The following is a 12,728-nucleotide window of genomic DNA, read 5'->3' as shown; positions in this document are numbered from 1 at the left end:
TAAATTAGTACACCTCAAGGCTAAGAAATTTTGTTGTCAGAAAAGGACATACAAAGGAAGCTCTTTCTCTTTATATTTTAACTAAGTAGTAGCCAATAAACAGGCTTCTCTGCCACTATTTATCCCTCAGTAAGAATACAGAAAAAAAACCTGTCATAGGCAGAGAAAAGATGAAGAAGAGAAATGTCACATCTTTGAAGAGCAAAAGTCTTTGGTATGACAGACTTATAAAAGTCCACTCTTTATAAAAATATACATTGTAGGCTGACACTGAGAAACAACTAAAAACAAAACCTGCCATCTTCCCTCCTTCTCTCCCATTCAATAACAAAGGATTTATTTGTTGCTATGGAATCATTCCACTGCATGAGACACCCTCCATACAAAAATCAAAGGGTGAAGGATGCTCAGCTGCATTAGTTATTTTACCATCATTCAGAAGCCAACTGCAGTTTAATTCCTCCTACTTCTCCCTTTCTCCCTTGATTCAATTGGACTTGGCTCATCTTAGAATTAACCTCTTTTAATCCATTTCCTACAAAGAAAGCAAATCCATTGTGGGTAACTAGCTCTGCTGCTCACCACCCTGGCAGTGAAACCAAAGGGGAGGGCACATGTGACAGCTTTAGCCCCAACATGGGGTGGCGATAAGGGGGTGAACACAGCAGATGCAGTCTTGTACTACAATCTCGAGCTCCTCTTTTGGTTCTCTGCAATAATGTTAATCCATATTCGTGCGCTGCTGAGTGAACTCCATGCCAACACACTGCTAGTAAACACAAGGCAGTTCTTGGCTACTGTCTTAAGCCATTAGCATGAGGGCTTAAGGTGGCCAAAATGAAGGTCTATATAATGAATTGATATTTGGTTACATTCTGATGATGGTATATTTTGGTTCTTGCCATCTAATATGTTAATTTGCAAATATTCACTGAATGTCTACTACGTGGCACGGCAACATCCGAGAAGTTATGATATTCTTTTTTGTCCAATTGCTTATTTTAGAAACATTGATTTTGGAATCTAATGCTTACCCTGGATAGGCGGGGATGGCTGTTGGAGGTACTGCTCGGACTGCACCATATACTGTTCGCCCTCTGCCCCTCAGATGGGCTCCTCTGAAAGCGGCCGCTGTGGTGGCTGCAGTTGGGTAAGGGAAGCCAGGAACTAAAGGGAGACCCAAAATATGACAGAAATTTCAACTTGCATTCAATAGCAGGTATATAGGCACAACTTGCTGTGAATTAATTATAGAAAAGATGAAAAGATATGTCCCACATCTTTTGTGAAAAGGTGGCACACAGAATAGTCAGTAAATCTCCTACCCTGGGTCTCTGACTGGGAAAGAAATGGAAACAGAGACCTAACATGCAAAAGCAAATGATTCCATGCCTCACAAATCTGGAGTGAGTTTTCTTGGCTCCTTCCCAGTTTGGGCATTACAAGGCAAGCTAGCGATAGAGAGGTCAAGAGGCTCTGAGAACTACTGCCATAATAAGAGACAGACTTTTGGCCGGGCGCGGTGGCTCACACCTGTAATCCTAGCACTCTGGGAGGCCAAGGCGGGCGGATTGCTCAAGGTCAGGAGTTCGAAACCAGCCTGAGCAAGAGTGAGACCCTGTCTCTACTATAAATAGAAAGAAATTAATTGGCCAACTAATATATATGGAAAAAATTAGCCGGGCATGGTGGCGAATGCCTGTAGTCCCAGCTACTCGGGAGGCTGAGGCAGCAGGATCACTTGAGCCCAGGAGTTTGAGGTTGCTGTGAGCTAGGCTGACGCCATGGCACTCACTCTAACCTGGGCAACAAAGCCAGACTCTGTCTCACAAAAAAAAAAAGAGACAGACTTTTAACTACCATAAGCACTTTAAATCAGATTGACATAAACTCTTTAATGGGCCAATTATTAACCTTGTTTCTAAATGTTACTATGTGCATATAATATTCCTCAAAAGAATACTCTTTTTGTATTTTTACAGGATGCCTACCTCCCAAGGCATACAATAGTCTTTAGACATTTCATTAGTCAATTTCACTCTTTTATCTAAAATGTTTTAATCCAGAAATGAAGGCAAGAGGGAAACCACTCCTCCCCTGTTGTCTTGTATCCTTTAAAGAGGCAGCCATTTCCCAAGGGCCTATTTTAAGTGTGCCATCCTCTAGAAAACACAAAGAAACAACATTGGTTCCATGTTCACTAAATCCTGTTTAATTATACCTCTTGCTGGAGTAAATGGCTCAAGTCAGAATGACTTTAGAGATATCAAGAGAGCTAAAAATAATCAATAATACTGGAAGTGCTTTTATTTATTTTTTTCTTTTTTGAGACAGAGTCTCACTCTGTTGCCCGGGCTAAAGTGCTGTGGTGTCAGCCTAGCTCACAGCAACCTCAAACTCCTGGGCTCAGGCGATCCTCCTACCTCAGCCTCCAGAGTACCTGGGACTACAGGCATGTGCCACCATGCCTGGCTAATTTTTTCTATATATTTTCAGTTGGCCAATTAATTTCTTTCTATTATAGTAGAGATGTGGTCTCGCTCTTGCTCAGGCTGGTTCTGAGCAAGAGCGATCTTGAGCGATCTACCTGCCTCAGCCTCCCAGAGTGCTAGGATCACAGGTATGAGCCACCACGCCCCACTGTAAGTGCTTTTAAGTGATACTCTCCTGGAGGCCCTAAGGCTGACCTGCAGAGGATGTGTATAATATACTTAACTATACTTGGCTTTTTGTTTTATTATCAAGTACAGACTAAAATATTCTTTATATGCTCTTACCCCCTCTACCTTTCCAACTATTTTTGTTTTGTGACAATCTTAATATATGGTCAAGAAAATTCTAGCACAGTTTAAGCAGGACAGGGCATTGAGATAGTATTTACTATTCCTTTTGAGAATGTTTCCTTTTCAGTTGCATATTATACTAGGAGGAAAAAACCCCTAGCACATCACCGCTCACTCACAATAGTCAAAATCCATGCCAGGCCAACATAGGCTACTTACTGATTAGAGGAATGTAAGTGTTGATACCCCCTCTTCCTGATAAGGGTACTGCCGCATCATTGCCTAGGGACACATCTGCTTGAAAGCTGGATGCTGATTGCATTTCAAAAAAAATTTAAAAATGCAAAAAGATTACAAAGGAATAGCAAATTGAAAAACAACAGATGCTGTTACAGTTAGCACCAATGGAAAAATTAACTTAAATACTACCTGCATATAATTCAGGACCATATACAGCTCCAACTACTGGGCTTAATTTCCAACCTGAAATGGAAAAAAGAACAGTGAGCATTTAAGACTACATGAAGAGAAGGAGTGACCTATGCATGTCAAGCTGGCTTCAACATCTCTGGGTCTATTTTTGCTTATTATCAACTTCTCTTTAGAATGCCAGTTTGGGGTTTATATGAGAGAGTAATAATAGCATTGTCTTTAAGCAGGACTAGGGGATGGGGCGGGCAGGAGTAGTGAGGTAGGGGTTGGGGGAGAGAGTGAAAGAGAAAGAAATTGGGAAGGAGGGAGAAAGATGGAGAGGGAATGATGGGAGAAAAAAGAAATATAAATAAATCCTGAGGTTTGGTTTAGTGCTCTCACAGAACTACCCTACATGGCCTATTCTTAGTTTGGAAAAAGGAAAGAAGGCAGAATATGTCATTCTGTACCACACTGTGATGTACTTTCTTATATATTATATTAACCCTGTTTACTACTCTAGTTGGCTTTGTTTTTTTTTCCTGAGATAAGGTCTCACTCTGTCACCCAGGCCAGAATGCAGTGGCATCATCACAACTCACTGCAACCTCAAACTCCTGGGCTCAAGTGATCCTCCTGCCTCAGTGTCCCGAGTAGCTGGGACTACAGCTCATGCCACTATGCCCAGCTAATTTTTCTATCTTTTTTGTAGAGATGGGGTCTTGCCACGTTGCTCAGGCTGGTCTCAAACTCCTGGTCTCAAGTGATCCTCCCACCTCACCTCCCTAAGTGCTAGGATTGTAGGCATGAGCCACCATGCCCAGCCAACTCTAGTTGTTTTAATAAAGGTATCTTTTGACTGAATTCTTATGTGGCCTGGATCTTTGACTCCATATTCAATTATATCATGCTGGTATTCTGAAATTCCCTTTTATTGGCATTTACCAAGTAAAAAAGGAAAGACATGCAATAATAAAATTCAAGATATCTTCCCAACTTCAGTGTATGTCTCGTGAGGTTTCACTTTGTAATGAACACATTTAAGTTAATCAAACTTTTTAGCTAGTGGACATTAGACACCTATAGAACATTAGCTTAAGCAATCATAAATTTAAGAGTTTCCAAACAATACTGCTTAATGTTAAATTTATTTCTTCATTGCTTTTTTTATATTTATAGCAATATGGCAAGTATTCTTTTAAAAAGAAAAGTATATTACTACCCATTGACAGTGAATGAGAATTCTATATGAAAACTTTAACCAGTATTTATTAAATTTATTACATAATAAGCAAACATACCCTATTATTATTCTGAAAGACTGGCTCTTTTGTTGATTTCTTTTATATAACTTTAAGTTCCTAGCATTTTGTCACAGCTACTCTATAAATACATGAATGGAAAGAAGAAAAGGCCAATTCTATTGAAATTACCAGATTTAAATGGCCATAAGTAAAGACATTATTCAAGAGAAAATCCCATTTATTCTGTTTCACTCCAATCTCTCATTCATTATTTTATGTGCTTGTGATAGTGATGTCTCATTATTCTACATAAAATTTTGGCAAAATTTTGGTTAAAATCCTACTTGAGTTATAAGAGCATAAACATTCTGCAATGTCAAATGTCTGCAAATTGCACAAATAATGCATGTTGTTTCTGCAAAAATTAAGTGATTTCAACCAACATAATGAAAATGCTGACTAAGAATTCACCAGAAGGCACCCAACATACTCTTCTTAGGACTTTTAACACAGCAACAGGAGGTTTCTTGAATATTAGGCTTGAATATTAATTTAGAATAGTATTTTTAATACAACCTTTTTCTTTCCTACCAATGGCACTAATTCCTGAGCACTCCCTTTAAATCCAAACAATGGATGCACCTTGATATGCTCTTTGCAATACTTTGAGTATGTTTGGTTTTCTAGAATTTACAATATATTTTCACAAATGTCATTTGACCTTCATAAAATCCAAAGAGGAAGGTAAGATAGGTACCACATCTGCAGCCTTGGTAAAGTACCGTACTTATTCGGGCTTCATTTCCTAAATAATACGCTGAGAGGGTTGACTTTTGATGATTTCTAAAGAACCTTCTAGAGCTAAAATTTTGTATTCTCCAATTTATAGACATGAAAACTGAACCAAGAAATTGGTCCACTGTGACAGAGTAAAATGAAGAGTTAAATTTAGAGTAGAATTTTTGTCTTCTGAATTCTAGTGCGAGGCTCTTTCTGTCACATCATTTTCCTTGGATCTAAAGGAATTTGCCAGTCTTTGCTTCTCCTTTCCATTTTTACATCAGGTTTTTATCGAAATTGCAGAAATTTGTTTTTGTAATAGCAATGAAAATAAGAAAACAAGAGGCAAAGTGGGAAGCAGTGGTATCACATGATTACACCTATGATAAAATAGGTGGGGAAAATGCAAATTATGCTAACAAATTTGTATCATCTATGTGAAAAGCTGGGCTAAAAATGAAAGACTTTATGAGATGTACTCAATACTAATACATTTCTACTTAAGGCATTACAGCACATACAGCCATCTGCTAGCACAGTGGGTTCAAACTTATTTAAAAGGCAACAGAAACTCCCTCTTTTATTTTAGATAAAAATCTTAAGCAGACCCATAAAATACACAACAGTGAATGAGGAGTTGCTCGGCTAAAGTGGAGCCAGAAATCTCAGAACCCAACTCAACTGGTTTCCCCTTTTCTTTCCCAAGCTGGTTCTGTAGAACACAGTCTGCAAAACTACTGCTGGACTAGAGATTAAAATTATACTCCATCTCATTTACAGAACTTGAGTCTAGATTAAATTTGAAACTGATATAAAAGTTCTGTTTTTGTTAAGACAAATTATTCACAGAAAATCTCCTCAATAAGAAACATTTATAAAATTTAACACTGTAATATGTAATCATTAAAGAGAAAATTACACACACATTGACACACACCTATGTTAGCTGTTATCTCTAGGCCTTCTAAGGACAGCAAGGGGTCCAGAATTATAAAAGTGATTAAAATATACTATTCTTCCAATTTATTCCTTCCATGCTTGGAGGAGTAGGAATCGGTAGTAAAAGTAAGAGTTGATGGGCATCCAGGTGCATTATGGACAAGTCTAACATATTACAAAGAACTACAGCAATGGAAAAAAGAAGGTGCTCAAGTGGGAACTCATTTGGGTTAACAGGCAACCTTAAATGGGATGTTTGTACTGTGTAGAAGAGATAAACTTTACTTGGAACATAACACCTTAATAACTAAAAAATTTAGCTTAATTCTAAAGGAAAAAATTAATTTTTAAAGATAAAATATTTTCTTAGGTAAAAAGACTACTTCACTGTAAATTAAACTGCTTTAAGACTGAAATAAAGAGAAATTCTTAGAAGTTTATAAAAAATCCATGTATTTATATGAGAATAAATGACATTCTTCTGAAGATGATTTGTAATTTCTTACCATTTGCATATGGTGTGACCATCTTCTTATTGGTCATTACTCGTGCTGTAGCATTATTCACCTAAAAATAACAAGTAGAAAGAAGGGCAGGCAGGGAAAAAGTAGAGCATATTAGGGAACATGGAGTTGCTTATCCAATAACACAGTACTTAGTTTAAAATGTAAATTTCTGAGAGTATTGATCTAAATAATTAATACAGCAATATAAAATATTAATACATAGTATCTGACTTAAAGTGCTTATTAAATGAGGCCAACAAGAGTAAAATGCAGTTTCTTGGTCTCAAAATGGAAAACTAGGGCTACTTTACTACACAGTACTCCAAAAAGAAAAAAAAATACATTTGCAAGTTCTTTGGAGATCTTTTAAACAGAGAAGACTCTGTACTAAGGAAAATGTAGAAAAAAAAATAGTAAACAACTGTATTTGCAAATACATTTTGAAGTTCGTTAATAAAAGAGAGGGTTACCACATAAGTCATGAAACAGATTTATGGGAAAGTGATAAAATAAGTCTATTAACTTCATCTGTCCTCATGTTCAGCATTTTTGATAATGTCTAAGACATTACTGTCTAAGGTGAGAACAAATACAGGATCTTAAGATTCATTCCCATGTTGACAGTCTTCAGGACCATTCTGAATTTTCTAGGCTAGCTGGTGTATTTAGAAAATAAAGTTTTTAGAAGGCCTTTAAAGTAGGTACTTATAAGAATTGAGAAAATAAAGTGTTTATTTTGTTGTATGGTACTCTCCACCCTCATTACAGAACTGCATAATTTAAGCATTCTCAGTACTGGGATGCGGAGGTGTTACACAGATGGCACTGCTGAGGAAAAGAGGGATGGAGCTTCAAAGCCAAGATACTGGAGCTCTTACGAGGAGGGTAAAGCCTCACCATAGAACTCGATTATACACTATATTGCATGGTCATAAAACATGCCAATGTTAAAAAGAATTATAAAATACAAATGTCTTACTTTGCCTCTTCGAATTTACATTGTGCTAAAGTTGTGTAGTAATAAATTTGTGTTATAAGAAAACCAATGTTAGGTAGCACTGGGACTAAAAAAGTTTCTTTCTATGTCTTTTAAGGTCTGTACAGCGATAACCCTCTACGTGAAGAAAGAACTTGAAACTCCATTTACTCTGGTTTGGCCCACCAAATAATATAAACATTTCACATTTAAAAAGAAAGAATGGGATACAACAATGATGAGACTGAGAGCATGCAGTTAAAACACACACACACACACAAATACAAGGAAAAAAAAAAACAATCAATTTTGGAAAGAAGGGAAAAAGTGAAGAGCCAGGTTCTCACAGATAAGGATTAGAATTAAGCAAGAGCTAAAACTAGCTGCTGGAGCAGAATGCAACCAAGCACTTAAAAGGAAAAATGGCCAGAACCAATCAGAAACCACCAGTTAGCAAGAGACCAACAGCTGCATGGAACTGAAGGAATGGGGAAGGCAGAACAGGGAAAGGGACAGTAGCAGGGATTTGGGTAAAGAGAGCAATAAGGTAGGGAAAAAGAAAAGAGAGAGAGTCAGGAAGGGTGTAACGGGCAGGAAAGAGGCAAGGGCAAAGAAAAAACAGAGCTACAAACAGAGGTTTGGGAAAGAGGAAAAAGGAAGAAAGGAAGTAGGGGCAGGAAGTGCATTAATAAAACCAGCCAAACTGGAGTTCAGTAACTCTGAGTAAGATGTGCAAGGGGAAAAAAATCACCATGAAGTCAGTAATCAAACAGCTCAGACTGCTACAAAACAATATGTACATCCAAAGTCCAGGCGGCATTACTCAACAGCATTGAAAATAAAAGGGAGAAAGGAAAAGGAAGAGGAACAAGTCAAATCACATTTTGTAGTGTTAATGTGAGATGGCAGATGGACTTTTTCTTTCTTATTTAATTGTTTTGTAATTACATTTTTAAAAGCTTCTTCTCTAGTGCTTTTGTTTCACTTACCGCCAACGGGCACCATCGCCAGCATTGTGTATAGTTACCATGGAAAGAGTGAGTCAAGTGAAGGGCCCTAAATGCTAAACCATTGGAAAGGAGGGGAAAAAAAGCAAAATATGCAGACATCTTACTCAAAATGGTGGCTTTTATATTTAATACTTTTAAAAATTGGGAAAGGGGAAAGGAGCCAGTTAACCCTCAGTGCATTATCAAAATGGGCTGGTGAACACCAGGTGGCTGACTTAATCAAAATCACAGTCCATTTGCCAGCCAGCCATCCAATCCTCTATTTGAGGATTTTATCTGTAAAAATTTAAGAATTAACTGTCAAAATTCTTGGTATTAGATATATTTAAAAACTATGCAAGTTTTGGATTCTTTCCTCCCTCCCCACAACCTCTATAATCTTCTGTTCCATGCTTATCACGTGCACATAGCGGCAAACTGGCCTCCCAAGAGAAAAAGGATATTGGCTGGCCCCTTGATTCACTACAGAACACAATGTTATAAACTGGATAATCTTTAAAGTTAGTTTTGCTTATGCCTGATCATAGGAATTCAGAGACTCACAAACTGAAGCAAAGGAAAAAAATCAAGAGAGCAGAAGGATGAACATTTTGGAGGAAAAATGTAAATGAAAAACAAACATACATACGCACACAAAAAAATCAAAATTAAAACCCCCAAACAACAAAAAAATGGGGGAAGAGGAAGCAGACAGAAGTGTTACTTTTATACATTTTAGTGCAAGAAGGTAAAGAACACAGATACAAACACACATACATGTGCACGCACGCGCACACACACAAAGACAAGGTTCCAAATGTGAAATAAATGAGGCAATACAAAAAAAGAGAAATAAAAATATAAACCAGAAATTGAATTATTGAAGACATGCACCTCGATTTTACGGCCCTCTACCACGGTGCCGTGTAATTTCTCCCTGGCCCTGTCTGCATCAGCACTATTCTCGAAAGTTACGAACCCGAATCCCTGCATGCAGCGGGAGAAGGGGGGAAAACATGCACATCGTTATATTGAAATACTGATCTCTTGGTAAACAGAGAAAAAAATATCACAGTATGAAACTGACATCAGCAACAACTCAGCAATACTCTCCCAAAGTCACATTTTTGGTCCATGCATATTTTGTAAAGGGAAATTAAATCCAGTAAAAGAATAAAGAACTGCAATAATGATAATAATAATTAACAGCAATATAACAATAATAAAATAAAACAAAGCATGTGAGGCCAGACCAAAATTAAGGTATAGAGTTACTCAGGTCAAACTATTCCATCAAGAATCTGAACAGGCAGGGCATGGTGGCTCACACCTGTAATCCTAGCACTCCAGGGGCTAGGCAGGAGGATTGCTTGAGGCCAGGAGTTTGAGACCAGCCTGAGCAAGAGTGAGACCCCATATTTACGGAAAAATAGAAAAAATTAGCCAGGCGGAATACTGGTATGTGCCTGTAAGTCCCAGCTACTCAGGGAGCTGAGGCAGGGGAATGGATTGAGCTTAGGAGTTTGAGGTTGCAGTGAGCTGTGATGACACAGCTGCACTCTAGCCTGGGCAACAAAACAAAACTCTTGTCTCAGGAAAAAAAACCAAAAACCAGAATCAAACGATTTTTAATGTCTTTCCTTTCTCTGTCAATTCATGCTGTTAATTTAATGTACATGTTCCTTTATGTAATATTCTAAAAGATTTAGTTAAATTTATTCTCTGACATTCCACATCCATTATTCCCCAGTAACTGTTACATGAAATCTGATAGTCAGGTTCAATTATGGCATGAGATCTTTTACCAGGACTAATAAGTTTAGCCCCATTGTGCCTGTTGCTTGTATCACTATTAATTGCACTGGGAACAGGATAATTCAAGACAGTCTTGAAATGCAATTCTGTATGTACTGGGTGTGGAAGAGGTGAGCACTCATGTTCTAAGCAAATGAAAATATTACTAAGGAGTGGTCAGTCAATCATGATTTTTCTTCAATGCCAATTTTAAATGACTGGATTGGCACTTCCAGTAAAAATATGCAGCTGAATTTCAGAAAATTACTAAACCCAATTTGCCTAAATTATATGTTTGTTGATGTTTACATCTGCTATTAAATGTATTAGTAATTTTCCATATATAGAGAAAAAAGGACAGTCAATAGGCAATGGGAGTATCTACATCAGTGGCATCAGTAGTGTACTATCCAAAAGAAAAAGAATACCACACATAACACAACAATGTAACTGCTACAATGAGTTAGGATTAATTTATTTGTCTCTTGTAGATGCTACCAAAATAGAATGGAGCTTTAATTCATTAAGTAGACAAATCAGGAGATCAGGGAGTTAACTAACTTTACTAATCTGTTCACATACTACCATACTAACATCAGCAGGATTTACCATATATTTACGTGACTATTTCATAAAGTATCACAACAGCTTTATTCCAGGTGCTTCATTCTTATCTTTCGACTCTACAACTATAATTTAAAAAATAATTTCTCAAGCTACTCATATATGCAGAGTGGTAAATTCTTAGGATTTTCTGTAAAGTCCTCATTTCCCAATAGCTTCGTGGTCCCTCTAGCATTTTGCAAATATTCCATAGTAGGATAACCCAAATCCCTTTATTTTTAACTGAAGTTCTGCCTTGCTGCTTAATAACATGAGTAGTCCTTTATATAAGAAACATATTCTTAACTGAGACGGTAAATAGCATGCATTGTTCAATAAAAAGGTTTCATAAAGGCAATGCCATTGTTTTGAAAAATCTGATTACTCAGTATTGTAAAAGACTATGTGGATAGGTAGTGTTTGGAGGATTCCAATAGATTATCTCTACCCACAATCTGGGTATCACAAATACCCTAGAAAGTACAATGCTAAGTTAACAGAAATTTTAAAATGTATGTTGCTTGGAATGGAATATTAGTATTGGTAATTTTAGTTAATACTCTCCCAAAGATGGGAACATATTTTCACACAAATTTTTTATATCAACATATTATGGCGACTTTGCCACCTTGAGGTATATAAAATAATATTCAATTGCACCACTTGTCATCTACACCAGCAGCACTGAAGTCAAGCAGCCAGCTCTCCAATCCTGGAGAGCTCTCCAATCGGGAAGTTAAACTTTTGAAAAAAGGTCACAGACAGTGATTAGTTTTTATAACACATCTGGGAAATATGACAAGCTATATTCCAACAGATTCTCACAGTCATAAATTCTATGCCTTGGGTTAAATTAATAAATTATATATTAATAGTTGGATTATTATTAAATAATGACTAATATCTAGGTTTTTAATTTTAGCATTACAACTATCTACCTATATCTACACACCTATATCCAAATTTACATACTTGTCATCTTAAATAAAACCATGAAGTAGAAAGGAAAGATATATTGGTTTCATTTTGAAGGTAAATAAACTGAGGTGAAGTACTCAAGAATATACAGCTAATGGTGAGAAAATCAGAAATTCAGCTCTGCAAATCTAAGCTCAGGATTTTATTTATTAAACTACATTAGTCCTAAAATCCTTCTAGTTTTCTTTTTCAAATATAATTGTTAAATGTCTTCTATAATCTTCCTTTCTGGAATCTGTTGAGAAACATGAGTGATATAATAAATGTGTCCAAATGAATGGAAGATGTATCATAAGCATTAAAATTTTACAGTCAGTAAATGACAAAGTTTAACATTAATGTCTGTTTGTGTAAGATTTTCTCAACAATGACTTTAATATTTTGGAATAAAATTTCATTTTTAAATGTTTTAACAGTGTTTTATTTTAAAAGGTGCTTACTATATACTAAAGAAAGTGCTAATCAAGACACCAAAGATATAAAAATAAAACAATATTTTCCTAGGGTAACAGAGAAAAGGAGGCCTTGTTAGTTCTTTGGGATTCTCTAATATGAAACATAGAGGTAAGTGAATTTCTTTCCTTCCTTGAATATAAACAGACCTTTTGGTAGGCAGAATAATGCCTCCCCCAAAGTTGTTCATGTCCTAAGCTGGAACCAGTGAATATGTTACCATACATGGCAAAAGAGATTTTGCAGATGTGATTGGGTTAATGAATATTGAG

At 36.6% G+C, this 12,728-nt stretch overlaps 1 protein-coding gene across 39 annotated transcripts in view; it reads right to left on the bottom strand.

Annotated features, from left to right (window-relative positions):
* Positions 1-12,728, bottom strand: part of RBFOX2 (RNA binding fox-1 homolog 2) — a 281,289-nt gene that overhangs the window by 20,231 nt on the left and 248,330 nt on the right. For 17 of the 39 annotated variants that reach the window (XM_012787062.2, XM_076007024.1, XM_012787061.2 and 14 more), the window contains 5 exons: positions 9,523-9,615; positions 6,664-6,724; positions 3,213-3,266; positions 3,003-3,095; positions 1,035-1,167 (listed from right to left, as the gene is read on the bottom strand). In XM_012787062.2, coding sequence (XP_012642516.1) covers positions 1,035-1,167; positions 3,003-3,095; positions 3,213-3,266; positions 6,664-6,724; positions 9,523-9,615 — 434 coding nt within the window. Of the gene's footprint in view, positions 1-1,034; positions 1,180-3,002; positions 3,096-3,212; positions 3,267-6,663; positions 6,725-9,522; positions 9,616-12,728 lie in introns of all 39 variants that reach the window. The other 22 variants (XM_012787060.2, XM_076007016.1, XM_012787059.2 and 19 more) reach the window with 3 other exon arrangements.

The sequence above is a fragment of the Microcebus murinus genome, chromosome 10 (genome assembly GCF_040939455.1).
Source record: "Microcebus murinus isolate Inina chromosome 10, M.murinus_Inina_mat1.0, whole genome shotgun sequence".
Classification (NCBI taxonomy): Eukaryota; Metazoa; Chordata; class Mammalia; order Primates; family Cheirogaleidae; genus Microcebus; species Microcebus murinus.
The sequence above is the reverse complement of the archived record's forward strand: the minus strand, read 5'-3'. Positions and strand labels throughout refer to the sequence as shown.